At 57.9% G+C, this 15,080-nt stretch overlaps 1 protein-coding gene and 1 long non-coding RNA gene across 2 annotated transcripts; both read left to right on the top strand.

Moving 5' to 3' along the window:
- The first annotated feature begins 339 nt into the window (after positions 1-339).
- On the top strand, positions 340-10,460 carry LBHD2 (LBH domain containing 2). The gene is made up of 6 exons (XM_028164972.2): positions 340-374; positions 913-992; positions 2,113-2,260; positions 7,509-7,595; positions 9,176-9,332; positions 10,363-10,460. The coding sequence occupies exons 4-6, from the start codon at positions 7,527-7,529 to the stop codon at positions 10,458-10,460; spliced, it is 324 nt and encodes a 107-aa protein (XP_028020773.1). The 5' UTR covers positions 340-374; positions 913-992; positions 2,113-2,260; positions 7,509-7,526.
- A 3,617-nt stretch (positions 10,461-14,077) lies between these two features.
- Positions 14,078-14,994, top strand: LOC102999258 (uncharacterized). Its single transcript, XR_450485.2, has 3 exons — positions 14,078-14,264; positions 14,474-14,573; positions 14,885-14,994. It is a non-coding gene; the product is annotated as an uncharacterized LOC102999258 (long non-coding RNA).
- Positions 14,995-15,080: the final 86 nt, after the last annotated feature.

The following is a 15,080-nucleotide window of genomic DNA, read 5'->3' on the forward strand; positions in this document are numbered from 1 at the left end:
GTGTCGGGCCGCGCGCGGCGATTCCTCCACCGCCCGCTCCCACCGTCGGAGGCGGGGCGAGGCTCCCAGGCCAGCCGCCCTCAATCTGCCTTTCCTGGGTCGGGGTTCGCGGGAAGCGAGGAGTGGGGCGGAGGGCCTGGGCGACCCCGGGCTCCCCGCCCGCGCAGGGTCGCCTCGTCGCCAGCGGGCACTGGAGGAAGGCGAGCGGGCAGGCGTCGCCCAGACCGGGAGGGGGCGCTCGAGAGAAGCAGTGAACGCCCAGCCCCGATCCCTGGAGCCTCCCGGCCGTCGGCCCGCCCACCCCAGCTGACGCCCTGTCTCAGGACCCCAATCCACCCGGTCCGCGTTTCAGGCTCAGCGCAGCGGCAGTGCAGGTCAAGGAGGGCGGTTCGGGTCTGGGGGCAGGCCCGGGTCCCTCTCCGCTCCCCACTCCGGCCTCACCGGGAGGACAGATTCCCCCAACCTCCGGGATCTGTCCCCGCGCTTGTCCCGGCGCAGCGCTCAGCGTAGGCGGAGCACATCACAGGTCTCAAGGGCTGATGGCAACGCCGGCGGCTCTTGGGGTCCTATAGACGCTGGGAAGGGCGCCGTGCACCAGTGTTCTGCACACCTGCTCGCCCGTGCTTTCTGGGTGTGATTCTCTTATTATGGCATTTTAAAAACTCTGAAATCTGATTATTTACATTAGAGAGAAATGTCCAGAAACTTTGTGCAGTCAACCAATCTTTAGGGGCTGGGGATTTAGTGTTGGAGCAAAGGTTGAAAATCCCTGCCTCAGGGCCTTCGTTCTAGCGGGGTAGGGGTGGGATGTTTTCTCCAGCCGGACCTCCCTCTTCCCTCGCTGTCAATCCACCCCCCGGGCCCGTCCACTCCTCCCCTGGGGTCATTTACTTAGGACCCTCCGCCCAGCAGCCCACCAAAGGCAGAGGGACTCCGTTCTGGACCTGCCTCTCACAGAGGATCAGCACGCGAGGACAAAGTATAGGACCAAGGTGCTCACATTCAAATTAACACCTGAATTTCCCTTTGCTCTGCTGTGGCCCTCGCGGGAGTCTGGGGTGTTTTACTCGAGAATCACCACAAGAGGGCGCCAAGAGCAAACCTTCCTGGCCCAGAGCCAGGATTCCACCCGCTCTGAGTACCCCCAGCCGGGCGCTGCCCTCACCTCCATTCAAGCTTTGGAGGGTGCGTGTAGGTGAGGGGGCTGGGAAGGGCATAACTCCAGCCTCACCGGGGCCAGGGAACATCAGAGTTGGTTGGTCCTTACTCTTCATTTGGTACTCCATTCTCTTACTGCATTGGCAGGAACAGCAAAGCCCAGAGAGGGGCAGGGCTTCCCAACGGCACACAGCAAAGGCTGGGAGCAGCCGGGACACACAGCTCCTGCCTCCAGTTCTGCCCGTCTCCTGTGGAGAAGGGCCCATGGTGGAGGGCAGAAGGGGGGAGGAAAAGCAGAATCGGAGGCTGGAGGCAAAGATGGGCCCCAAGACTGGACTCTGTGGGCTCAGATACAGGCCTCCAGGCCTGTCCTTAAAGATACGCCCCGTCCCCAGCCGCAGCTCCACCATCAGAGCTTTAAGCCTCAAGGGCCTTGAGCACTTCCTGAGAGCCCTATTAGGAGTGAGCAAACCCCAGGAGCCGTGAGGCCCTTGTCAGCTAACATCTTGGGTGAAAGGCAGCACCTTGCGTGACAGCTATCACCCTCATTAACAAGTAGGGAGAGAAAATCCTGCCCAAGTGGAAAGGAGGTGGGATGGCCTTTGGGGGGATGGGGTGGTGGGAGGGGCGCGTGCCCGCCCACGCTTCCCTGACACAAGGGTGCCTGGGTGTTGAGAGGGTGCGGTTGCAGCCACAGTGACCGCCCCAGCATTGCCCCTGTCCTGGTCCGGGTACTGTCCAATGAAGAAGTGTATGTATATTGGGGGAGGGGCCCCTTCTCAGAACTTAGCTGAATGGGGTACTTGCCTGCCTAAGCACTGCCCCCCAGAGCTCTCCGTTGTCACCAGGAACCCATCATCAGGGACCAGTCCCTTAGCCGGGTACTCCCAGCCTTGCCTCATATCTGACAACCTCTTTTCCCATTCTCACCTCTTTTCTCACCCACATCATCAGGTCTCCCACGCTGCAGCCACCTTGCCCAGATCAGGCCTCTGCTGATCCTGATGTGACGCCGCCTCCCTGGTCCTCCTCCTTGGAAACTTGTGCAAAGAGCTCCGGCCATTCCACGGCCAGAAGATGGAGACACCAAGATTTGGACGCAGTATGCATTTTGACACTGACACTTCTCTGTCTGGCCTGATTCCCCTTTTTTTTTTAAATTTAAATTTTACTGAAGTATAGTTGATTTACAATGTTGTGTTAATTTCTTCTGTATAGCAAAGTGACCCAGATATATACATATATATAAATTCTTTTTCATATTCTTTTCCACCATGGTCTGTCACAGAATATTGAATATATAATAGTTCCCTGTGCTATACAGTAGGACCTTGTCGTTTATCCATCCTGTATATACTAGCTTGCCTCTGCTAATCCCAAACTCTCATTCCCTCCCTCCCCCCCTCTTGGCAGCCACAAGTCTGTTCTCTATATCTGTGAGTCTATTTTTGTTTTGTAGATATGTTGATTTGTATTGTAGTGTAGATTCCAAATATAAGTGATATCATATGATATTTGTCTTTCTCTGTCTGACTTACTTCGCTTAGTATGATAATCTCTAGGTCCATCCATGTTGCTACAAAGGGCATTATTTCATTCTTTTTAATGGCTGAGTACTATTCCATTCTTTTTAATGGCTGAGTACTATGTACCACATCTTTATCCATACATCTGTCAATGGACATTTAGGTTGTTTCCATGTCTTTTTTTTTTTTAATATATTTTTAAAATTTATTTATTTATTATTTTTGGCTGCGTTGGGTCTTTGTTGCTGTGCACGGGCTTTCTCTAGTTGCAGCGAGCGGGGGCTACACTTCGTTGCGGTTCGCGGGCTTCTCATTGCAGTGGCTTCTCTTGTTGCGGAGCACAGGCTCTAGGCATGCCGCCTTCAGTAGCTGTGGCTCACGGGCTGTAGAGCGCAAGCTCAGTAGTTGTGGCACACGGGCTTAGTTGCTCCGCGGCATGTGGGATCTTCCCGGACCAGGGCACGAACCCATGTCCCCTGCATTGGCAGGCGGATTCTTAACCACTATGCCACCAGGGAAGCCCTGTTTCCATGTCTTGGCTATTGTGATGTTTCCCTTTTTTGAACCATCAGACTGAATTCATCAGACTGTGAATATAGATGAGATCTTATTCATTTTGATGATCCCAGAACCCAGCCCTAGCACTGAGTAATAAGTGTTTACTATTTATGTTTAATATTGATTTATTAATAAATAAATGCTTAGTTTATGAATGAATGGGCAGAAGAATGGTGAGAAGATGGGTGGATGGGTGAATGATGGAGATGGGTGGTGGAAAAAGAGAAGTGAGAATGATTTACTTCTGTTTATGTGTATGGATAACATAAGAATATAAGGAATAGATGAATGCATCTCAGAGTGATGGATGGGTAAGTTACTAAGTGGATAGATGGTTGGTGGGGAATGAATGACTGGATGGGAGGTGAATTAATGGGTGAGTGATGGATGCAGTGGCAGAATGTGTGTGTGGTTGGGTGGATGGTGTATAGGTAATGGTTGGATAAGTACTGGAAGGATGGTAGATAGTGGTGCTAGATGGTATATGGTAGGTAGATGGTGGATGCACCTACCATCTACCAATGGTAGTTAGGTGATGATGAATAGATAAATAGACTGTAGATTGATAGATGGAGGGTGGGTGAATGTGGACACTAAATTGATGGATTGATGGATACTGGAATATCCATAGATAGTGGATGCATTACAGGTGATAGGTGGTGGGTGGTGGATGCTTGTTGGGTGAATGAATCATGGGAGTATGGATGGATGGTGGATAAATAGTAAGTGGGTGCTTGTGAAGGATCTAGCTGTAGAGAATGGATGGCAAGATGGTAGATAAATGTGAATAGATATATGATTGATGGATGGATCATCAATGGTGAACAAGTAAATGGTGGCTGGATGGTGCATGAATGGCAAATAAATGGATGGTTGCTAGGTCAATAGATAATGGTTTGTGTACTGTGGAAGTGTAGATGAAAGGTGGATGGTGGACAGATAATGAATGGGTGGATTCTGGATAGATAGATGATGATTAGGTGATGAATGGATGATGGCTAAATGATAAATGGCTACATCTTGGAATATAGATGCATGAAAGGTGAATGGTGGATGGGAAGATGGTAGAGAGATGGTAGATGGATAGTAGGTGGTCAGTGTACTGTAAATGGAGGGTTTAATGTATAGATGGAGGAAGATGGCAAATGGATAGTGAATGGATCATAAATGAATATGGATATTGAATGAACAGTGAATAATGGATGGGGGATGGTGCCCTGATAATGACTGGCTGGCTGGTGAATGGATTGTGATGGTGGAGGAGTTACGGTGGGTGAATGCTCACTGCTGTCTCTCTACTCTACCCCCAGCACCTAAAATAATGCTTGGTACATAGAGGACACACAGTAAGTTTTTCTAGAATGGATGAATATGGATGGGTGGTAGATGATACTTGAATGGGTTTTGGATGAATAATGAATTATGGATGATGAATGGATGATAGAGGATATTGTGAGATGGGCAATGAATGGATAGATATGTGTGAATAGGGATAAGAGGTGGGTGAATGGTAGATGGCTAGTGGGTGGGGGATGGTAGATTATGGTTCATGGAAATACGAATGGATTAGGGAGGGGGCATGACTGGTGACTGAATTGTGAATGGGTGAATTGTGGCTGGCTGGCTGGAGGCTAATGGTTGGGTGGTGAATAAATTCAGATAAATAGACAGTACATGGTAGATTGATGATTCACAGCCAGATATGCGGTGAATGGATAAATCATCAGTAGATGTATAGATAGTTGTTAAATATTGATGGAAAGCTGTTGCATAGTGAATGATGGATATGTAGGTGGTGGATGGATGGATGGTGAATTAATGTTGGACTGAAGGGTAGGTATTTTCATGGTGCACTGATGCTTGGTAAATGGTGGGTGTGGTGGGGAATGGATGGATGCATGGTGGTTGGATGGTGGTTGAATGGTGGCTAGTGAATGGATGGTAATTGGATGGTGGAAGTTAGGTGGTGGATTGTGGATGGGACAGATGTTGGTTTATTGATGGAGGGTAATGGATGGTAGATGGTCGATGTTGGGTGGTGGTTGAATGGTGATTGGGTGGTAGAAGAGACGTGAATAGATGCTGCATGGTAGATGACGGTGGTTGGGTAAGTGCATGCTGAATGGTGGTGGATTGTGGATGTTGGATGGACGTTGGATGTTGGATAAATGATGGTGGATGTTAGGTGCCGGATGGTGGAAGGGTGGGGAATTATATGGATCAGAGCTTAGGCATCTTGGCCTCAGGTGTCAGGCCCATCCACGAGGCTGAGTGAGATGATTGTCCCAAGGCTGTTTTGTTCCTTTTGGGGAATGGAATCAGGGGTGAAGAGGGGACTGTTGCAGTGACACACACACACACACACACACACACACATGCACACACACACATTGGCCCTCACACTCGAGTGTAGTCCTTGTCCTCTTCACTCCCCCTTCCAATTGGACGGCGTCCTCTGTGTATCTGGCCTCCCCGAATTCTGCCCCCTGAATTCCTGCACCTCAAACTTGAGGCTGGGAGCCTCAAGTGACCAGGATCGGGTTCTGGGGGATGCGGTCTCGTCAAAGGGAGGATGAGGCCGGGGTGCTACCTGGGAGCTGGAGCTGGGAAGGGCGGTAGCCGGTAGCCGAGGGGCGTGAGTGTGAATGAAGGGCCAGGCGAGGGAGAGCCTGTGGGCGGAGAGCGCCGGGGAGGAAGGGAGGGAGCGAGCCAAGGAGGGCGAACAGGGCGAGCAGCTCCAAGCCTGGCGTGGCAGCCCCGGCGCGAGCATCCAGCGCGGGCGGGTGAGTGTGAGTGAGGCACAAGGGGCGCCCCTCCTCACCCTTGTCCCGGGCCGGGCCCCGCGGGGAGCCCGGGTGGCCAGGCGCGGCGTGGGTGGGAGAGGAGGAAGGGGCGAGTGGGGGGGGGGTTGAGTCGGAGCTCCCTGGAGAAGGGGAGGGTGTGGGGACCACAGTCAGCCCTTGGCTGCTGGACACTGGGCTTTGGGCAAGAGCAGTATCTCTGGGGGCTGTGCGCGGCCATACCTGGCCCTACACACCTGGCAGCTGAGGGAGGTGTGGGTGGCGGGAGCCTTAGGTGTGCGGATGCCCCACTGGCACTGGCCCCTGGCGCCGGGCTGCCGGGTGGCAGCCCTCAGGCATTTGCTGGCTGCCTGCTTGCCCCCTTGGCTCTATCACCTGTCTCTACCACCCCTCCTCTCTCCTTCTCCATCCGCATAATCTCTCTGGGTCTGTCTTCTCTCTGTATCTCTCTTTCTCCAGTTCTATCAGCTCTGCGTTGTCTCTGTGGCCAGTGGGTTTTCCTGCCTGTCACTCTGGCTCTTTCTCGCATCTGTCTGAATCTCTGAGTCCACTTTCCTGGTCTCTGTCCTGGCTCCCTGGGCTCTAGTTGAGGTTCTGGGGTCCTGGGATGGGATCCCCCATGAAGGGCTCCTCTGGAGGGACCGATCTGGGAGCATCAGCCTGGGGGGAGGGGCTTTCACAAGCTCTGGGATTGGGTGGAGGCTCAGGAGGGTATGCCCTGGAATGCCCACTGCAGTGTGTGGTCCCCTCGCAGCCTTCCCTGGGTCCCAGTGGGACTTCAGCTGACCTAAGCTGGGTGCTGGGTGAAAGAAACCTCGTTTCCCAGAAAGGCAGCCTTCCCGTTTTGCTGGGTGGGCGCAGGATCCCCTCCCCACAACCAGCAGGGCATCACAAGCATTCCAGCCTGCCGGTCAGTGCCCTCCCTCCCAGCACTCCTGCCCCTTGCACGTGGCCCCTGCTGTCCCCCCAGCCAGCGCCCAACTAGGTGTCTGCCTGCCAGAGCCCGCCCCCATTTCTGCCTCTGGCCTAGTGCAGGTGGAGAGTCTGAGGCTGGTGCCCACGAGTCCTGGCAGGACCTCTCTTCCCAGAGCCCCTGCTGTGTGGTCTCTGGCGGGGTTCCCTTGCCCTTGTGCCTGGCCCGAGTGGGGTGGCCACATGCAGGCAGGAGGTCAGTTTCCCTTCGCCTTGGGTGTGTAGGGTGTCTGTTCTCAGGCAGGAACTGAGCACTCCTGCCACCGCCCCACTGCAGCCTGGGCACACCGTGTGGGACCTGTCCCTCAGCGCCCCCTCTGAGGGTGGGCTCAGGCAGGGAACAGCAGTGAGAGAGGTCCAGCCTGGGCTGTGGGTGCTGGGCCTGGGGTGGGGCGGGTGTGGGCTGGAGTCGTCTGAAGCTTCCGGGAGGAGGGTGGGATCGAGCATCTGGCCCACAGCAGACACCCCGTTTCTGCTCCTTGTCTCCGAGCAGCCCAACAGTGGCAGCAGCATGAGTGCCCCCCAGCCCGCCGTGCCAGAGCTGAGCCCAGCTGAGGAGGCTGGAGGCCTGGCAGGAAAGGTATGCAGTTGGGACCCTGTGGTCTGCCACCCTGGAGCCCTGGCCTGCGACTCAGCGCATGCCTCAGTTTACCCATCTGGGTGGGGGAAGCGGTTCTCCTCTACGGGGGTCTGATCCACAAAGCAGACCTCGGGACCCCAGGGCTTGCGCCCAAGACAGTCTGCTCTCCACCAGGTGAGGCCATGCCAGGGTCCCCTGCCCTTAGCGCTACTTTTCCGAGGGGTATTGATGGAGCTGAAAAGTGAGGTCCCTGCCTAAGGGGTGCCGTCCTGATATCCTAAGTGCTGGAGTTGGGCTCTTCTCATTGTTGGGGGCAGTGGGACCAGAGTGGGCGGACCAGGCCAGAGCTGCACGAGGGCCAGTCTGGAGCCTGGGCTTGCCCTCCTGGTGGGGCGGACGAGGAGGGTGGACACCAAACTCCCTGGGCCCGGATCGCCTTCCCCCACTGTCTGGGCAGAGGAGCGCCCCTGGGCGGGGACCAGCAGGGTTTCCTGGAGGAGGGCAGGAAGGAGAATGGCGGGGTGGGATGGGGGGAGAGGGATTGCCAGGGGGGGAAGGAGCCCCTGGGCTGGCAAGGCCAGCTGGAGGTCTAGTCGTTGGGCCATGCTGGGGTCCCTGCTGTGTTGTCACTCCGATTCCGCAGATGTCCCAGCCTAGTGACGCCTGTTTTCACACTTAAGGGTCACCTGTGGTACTTTGTTAAAATGCTGTTTCCTGGGCCCCCACCCAGATAGTGCATTTAAACACATGTTCAGATGGTTCTGCTGGGGGGACTCAGGGCCATTTAGCAAAGTACTGCCAGCTGTGTGCCTGCCCTTCCTCGATGCACCTCTGGGGGAAGGCAGACACGCACCAAGCAGCTCTCCTTCTGGGTAAAAGAGGGGGGGCGTGGGGAGCTCCAGGATGGGGACCAGCCGAGGCAAACGCACGGAGGTGGGTTGGTGCAGGGAAGTCAGGGCTGCCGCGGCGCCAGGGCCCGGAGGCCTGTGCAGCAGCACTGGTGGCTGGGGCCTCTACCTTGGAAGGCCTTGAATGGGAGGCGGAGATGCTGAGGGCACCAGGAGAGCTTGGGGAGGCAGCCCCCGCACAGCTCCTGTGGGCACTGAACAATGAGCCCGGAGCAAGTCACTCAGGTTGTCATGGCAACAGCTTCCCAGCTCCTCCGAGCTGGGGAGGAGGCCAAGGGCCCAGTAGGAAAGACCCCAGGAAGGGGCTTTGCAGGATACGCGAGACAGCTGGGGATGCACAAAAGCCCTGAACTCGCTCACCATGTGACCTTGGCCTTCTGGTCTCAGGCTGCTGTTTGTGAAATGGGCCTAAGGGCTGAGCCCAGGTGGGTCCTGTGTTGCCCCAGGGAGAGCCCGCAATCCCAGGTGCTGAGTGCCCCAGCTCCAGCGGTGGGATGGGGGAGGGGCTGGACCCTCTGGGGGATGCGCATGTATGCGCATGTGCTCACCTGGCCCTGAAGACTGGGAGGGATGGGCCCCCGACTCTCCCAGTGGACAGTGCAGGACAGGGGTGGCAGGGAGTGGGGAGCCCAGGCCTGGCGTTGCCTTGACCCCCGCCCACCCTCCTTGCAGGCCATGGTGGGTGCCCGGGCGAAGGGCCCTCGGATGGGCCAGCGGCTGCCCTCAATCGTGGTGGAGCCCAGCGAGGCAGGTGCCGTGGAGAGTGGGGAGCTGCGTTGGCCTCCGGAGGGCGCCCAGAGGGGGTCCGCCCAGAGCCAGGCTGCTGCCGGTGAGTGAGGCGCTGCCTGTAGGGGTCCCGAGAGGAGTCAGGGGCCGGGTCCTCCACCCTCCAGCCTGCTCGCACCGTCCATCCGCCCGCCCTGTGAGCTTCTGCTCGGCGCTCAGGCGCTGCCTGGCCTGCCCCTCTCCCTGTCGCCATCCCCCTCCCATCGGCACACGAGGTCCCCTCATCCACTGTTGTGGCCCCTGGCCTGGCACACAGGTACGCGTCGGTTCTCACCCCTCACCACCCAGTCCCGCCCCCTCTCCCCTCGCCCTCACGGTTCATTACCTTTGGGACAAGCGTGCATTGCCCACCAGGGCCTGGACAGGGTAAGGGTATGGGTGCGAGGTGGGAGAGATGGGCCAGCCTGGTGGGAGTTGCCTGCCTTGGTGTGGGTGCCCTGGTTAAAGGCCGAGAGGCTGCCAGAGCCAGGGAAGCTTCCGGGAGGGGGATGTGGGCAGGAGAGGGGTCAGCCAGGAGCCAGGTCTGCAGGCTGGGCAGTGAGGGCCTCTGTGGAGGGTGCATGAGGGGTGAGTTGTGCCCTGGGCAGCTCTGTCCCCTGGGGGTCTGTCCCAGGGAATTCAGCCTCGGCCGGGGCTGCTTGACACCCTGCCTGCCAGTTCCTCCTCCCCAGAGGTCAGCTCCCCCCCCCACCCCCGCTGCGGCCCTCGCTGGTCCGAAGGCCCCTTGCAGCTTGGGCCCAGAAGGAGCCTGTCCATGCCATAACGCCCATCTCTCCCCAGACTCCCCTCAACCTCTGTCGAGTCTGTCCAGGGTCCACCCCTTGGGTAACCGGTGACACGCGGGCTCTGGGGAGGTCCCCAGGCCTCCTCCCAATCTCTGGTGGCCACGCCAGGGGCAGGGGTGCTCTCGCTCCCAGAGACCGGCCTCCTCCTCCCTCTCTCGCTGAGAACCGCGCACCCAGCACCTCCTCCCCCACTTCACCCGCGGGTGCCTGCCCCGCCCTCGCACGTTTCCTTGCAGACCTGTCAGAAATTCATCACCCACCAACATGGAGGCCCTTGTGTTTCTGCAGCCTCCTCACCGCGTCTGCCGGGAGCACCAGGGAACGTCCCAGACGACACTGGCAACAAGTGGGCCAGCTCTGAGGACCAGTGCCCCTGCACCCAGTGATGGGACAAGGACATGGCCAGATTCTGCTATCCCTGGGCTCTGACAGCTGAGAGGGCCTCCGCCCCAGAGCGGCTGGGCTGATGCTGAGAGAGGCCTGGGCCTGCCCGGGCGCCCAGTAGGCAGAGCCGAGCTACCACCTCCTGCCTCACCAGCTCCGCCAGCACTGCAAGCCCCTGCCCTCTCCCGTCCACAGCCCAGGGTCCGGATCACACCCCTCCTTGTTCTCTGGTTGGAAGCAGAAATAAAGGCTCTTCCTGGTGGTCAGGGGGCGCGCTTGGTGGGGATTCGAGGAGCTAAGGACAATTCTGGTTCTGCCAGTGGCCTTCCAGGCAAGGGCCTCTGTCCAGAGCCCATGCTGACCAGACCAGAGTGCCCAGTGAGTGACCCCTGGGTGTTCCACACTGGGGGTGAGGGTGGTTGGCAGGGCTGTCGTGTTTGCTGCTCTGGCGCCCTGCCTAGGGCCCTCTTCTCTGCTCGGCCTCAGCTGAGGCTGTCCAAGGCAAGACCAGCTTCCTCTCGGTGGCCTCCCCCCCTCCTTGGGGCCTCCAGCCCTGGCTGGACCCCAAGGCAGGACTTCTCCTGTCACCCCCTACACACTCTGGGTGCAGTAGGGCACAGGAATGGTACATGGGTGGGGTGCACTATTCCAGCTTGAATCTTATTAAATCCTTGCGTATTCCCATTGTACAGATGAGGAAGCTGAGGCACGAAGTGAGGTGCCCAAAGCTAGTGCTGGCCTCGGCTATGGCGGGATCCCTGAAGTTGGGAAGCCACTGATCCAGCCAGAGTGCCCATGTGGGAGATTGGGTAGCACCTCTTCCTGAGCCACACAAGGGCCCTACCCCTCCATGGGGTCCAGCGACATCGTTTCTTGGCTCTGCTGACCGGTTGGGGTGGGCCTGGGGTGCAGAAACCTGATCACTGCCTGGACCCACTCCCCAGCTGTGCCACCCTCCCTCCCATCGTCCCAACCTGGCCCCCTGCTCTCAGCCAGGCTGACCCAGGCCTGAGGAAGCTCAGGGCCTGGCAAGGGGGAGCCCTGCATAAATGTTAGCTCAACAAATCCACAGGCCCAGGTGGGCGGTAGCGTGAGGTCTTGGTGAGCCTGGAGGAGGAGGTGGGAGACACAGGCCCCTCTGTTCTTTCCTGGAGGCCTTGCTAACCTCCAGGATGAATAAGGCACTTTCTCCTACCCGCCTTCTTTCTAAAAATAGCCCACCCCCCAAATGCAGGAGAGGTGGGGGGCAAGGTGCGGAAGTTTGCCTGGCAGCCTGCTTTAATTTTAAACCTGTGGCCAGTACACAGGCCCAGGATGGCTCCTCTTAGGAGGGGGTTGGGCTGTCCTTCAAGGTCCTGCCCCTCTTCCTCTGGCCCTTCCTGTCGGCTCCACAAGGGGGCAGGGGGCAGACATTTCACAGGAAGCCTTGCCAGGACTTGCTGACGCATGGGATTGGGTTGAGGGCCTGAGCAAGCAGGAGTCACTTCCGGGTTCCTGGTGTGGAATGCTGCGGGGGGCGGGACGATGATGCCGTTTACTGAGATTTCATCCTCGCCTCTCCCAGGCAGAGTGTTGCAGCCATTTAAACGCGACTTTCTCAAGGTCCCACATCTGACAGAGCCGGGCTGGGACAGAATCCCAGGTGCGCCTGAGACCTAAGCCCTAGCGGTGCCCACAACGCCACTCTGGAGCTCACCCCCTAACAGGGCAGGTCTTGGGTGGAGGCGACCCATAACTGGAGGTCCCGGGTCCCCGTCGTGCCCCATGAGCTGGGGAATAGGGGGGGTGTCAGGGCCGGGGAGGCAGCCCAGTGGGGGCGATCTTCACCCTGTGGGTCTGCTGTCCCGCACAGCTCAGGCCCCCAGCCCGCAGGGCCCCGGCCCTTAAAGACCAGCGGGCTGAGACCACGCACACAGCGACTGACCCGCGAGCTTGCGCGTAACTGTAGGGGGCGGTGCCAGAGACATGCTCCGCCCACCGACAACCCCCTCCCGCCTCCTGAGGCCCCGCCCCCAGCACGCAGGAGCTGGCCAACCTAAACTTTGCAACATCGGCTTCTCCGAGAGATTGAGGCTCAGAGACAGACACTGACCCCTGCCCAGGCCCACAGCCGGTTAGGGGCAGAGGCTGGAACCTTGGTGTCCTGTTCCCAGGCTGGTCTCTGCCCTGCACCCGGCGGCAGTGTAAGTGGAATTTGCCGCTTTGGGAAATTGTAGCGTGTAGTAGCCTGGCTCCCCAGGAACCCCTAGGACAGGCAAGCATCTGGTGGTGTGGTCCTTCTCCCTCCCTTCCTGCCCTGGGTGCCAGGTCCTCTGATGAGGTGAGCCCGCTGGATCCCAACAACAACCCCATTTTATGGAGGAATAACCTGAGGCTGAGTCAGAAATGCCTCTCCCAGGGCTGTGTAGCCCAACATAGGGCAGAGGAATTGTTCTCTTCTTGGGGTCCCCAGCTGTGCCACCCCTTCCCAACTGCCCCCTCTGCTCGGCCTTCTCCTGACCCGGGCCAGACCGGCCCTGTGCCCAAGGCTCCTCTGAGACAAGGCTGGGACTTTTTTTTTTTTTTTTTTTTTTTTTTTTTTTTTTTATGTGGGATCTTCCCGGACCAGGGCTCGAACCCATGTCCCCTGCATTAGCAGGTGGATTCTCAACCACTGCGCCACCAGGGAAGCCCAAGGCTGGGACTTTTTCAAAGGGATTTTACTGAGAAAGTTGGGGGAAAACAACATGGAAGTAGAATAAAAGAAACATCACAGCCTCATGCTGAAAAGTGGGCACAGGTTTGGGCAGGGGTGGGATGCAGCCAGGAGTTGGGAAGAGGTCTGGGGGCAACCCCCTAGGCCTGGGCACCACCAACTTTTTAGGGACCTGTCTTTTGAGTGGAGGTGACCTACACTGGGAGGTCCCAGCACTCAGATGTGCCCCGTGACCTGGAGAACAGGAGGGGCAGACCAAGGAGCCCCCAGTGTCCACCAGGGCCCTGCCCCATGGGAAGACCCAGTCCTCAGAGGCAGAGATCTAGGCTGGAAGCCTAGCCTCTTTCTTGCCAGCTGTGTGGCCGTGAGCAGGTTCCTATGCCTTTCTGAGTTGGTGTCCCAGTGCCATATGGGTGGAGACCAGCTACCCCACGGGGTCCCAGGACATCCACCGAAGAGCCCTGGGTGATCACCTCGAGGACCCCCCCCCCCCTTCTTTCTCTTGAGCTGTGCTTGCCCCTCTCATCTCTTAGTCTCTGACTGGTGGAGACACATGGGACAGGAGGCCAGGGGGCAGGCCAGCCTGAGCCGGGGGGAAAGGCCCACCCAACCAGCTGGGTGCCTCATAGGCTTGAGCTGGGACTCTTATGGCCCCACTTCACAGAGGGGAACCCAGGGGTCTGGGAGCTAATGACTCAAGAGAAAACTAGAGGGCTTCCTGGAGGAGGTGCTGGCATCTCCAGGTACAACTTGGTCCATCTGCAGATGTCAGCAAGGTACTGCAGCATCTCAGATGCCTTCCAATCTGTTATGGGCTGGATTTTGTCCTCAAAAAATTCTTATGTTGAAGTCTTAACTCCCAGTACCTCAGAATGTGACTGTATTTGGAGGTGGGTCTTTGTAAAGAGTGACTAAGTTAAAATGAGCCCATTTTGGTGGGTCCTAATCCAACATGGCCTTATAAGAAGGGGAGATTAGGACACAGACCCGCAGAGGGATGACCATGTGAAGACACAGGGAGAAGATGGCCATCCACAAGCCACGGAGAGAAGCCTCAGGAGAAATCAGCCCTGTCAACACCATGATCTGGGACCTTGCAGCCTCCAGAACTGTGAGAAAATAAATGTCTGCTGTTTAAGCCCCCCAGCCCATGGTACTGCGTTATGGCAGCCCTGGGACAGCTCAGGGGCTTGTTTCTGCTCTCTTCAGAACGCTGCCCAGAGCACCGCCCCTGCTCTGCCCCACGCCCCTGTGGCTGCAGCCCGAGGGAACAGGCCTGGATCTGTCCTCCTTGGATTTTCCCTAAGCTTTTTTCCCTAGGACGCCAGCAGCGGAATCCCCCCAGGAAGGTGTCGGGCCAGCGTCCCCTCAGTGACCCTCCCTCCCTGCAAAGTGGGAGTGGGACCTGTGCTCCTGGCCGGTGAGGCTCGGGCCCACCTCCTCAGCTTCCCTCATGGGCTGACCCCTGCTATCGCTCCTGTCCCTGAGTGTAATCCCATCTGTCCTCGAGGGCCCCTCTTCTTCTTCCAGCTGCTGGCAGGTGGCCTACAATGTTCCCTTTGCTGTCGCTGTCTCCCCCCCATTTCTGCCCTCGGGGCTCTCAGCGCCAGGCAGGGCACAGGGCTGGCGCTGGCGACTCTGCCCTGGAGTGGGGGGGTCCTTCTGGGCTTGGCTGCTGTGGGCTGGGTGCCCACCTTCCAGCCAGCTGGCGCCTGCTCCCTCTGGCCTCAGTCTGACCACAGGAGGGACAGGCCGTCCCACTGTCCCCAGCAACGTCCACCCCCTCCACGCCTCCAGAGTGCTGCTTCCTCGTCCCGCCCCTCCACAGCCCGTGGCCTGAGCCTGAGCCCTGCACTGCCAGGAGTCAAAGGTTGGAGTGATTGCCTCTGGAGTGGGAAGGGGGTGGGAGCATTTCTACAAGTGAAAG

This window comes from Balaenoptera acutorostrata, chromosome 3 (assembly GCF_949987535.1).
Source record: "Balaenoptera acutorostrata chromosome 3, mBalAcu1.1, whole genome shotgun sequence".
Classification (NCBI taxonomy): domain Eukaryota; kingdom Metazoa; phylum Chordata; class Mammalia; order Artiodactyla; family Balaenopteridae; genus Balaenoptera; species Balaenoptera acutorostrata.

Coding starts and splice junctions, on each gene's coding strand:
- LBHD2 (XM_028164972.2), top strand. CDS start 7,527: ATGAGTGCCCCCCAGCCCGCCGTGCCAGAGCTGAGCCCAGCTGAGGAG. Junction 7,596..9,175: donor CTGGAGGCCTGGCAGGAAAG/GTATGCAGTTGG, acceptor CCCTCCTTGCAG/GCCATGGTGGGTGCCCGGGC. Junction 9,333..10,362: donor CCAGAGCCAGGCTGCTGCCG/GTGAGTGAGGCG, acceptor GTGTTTCTGCAG/CCTCCTCACCGCGTCTGCCG.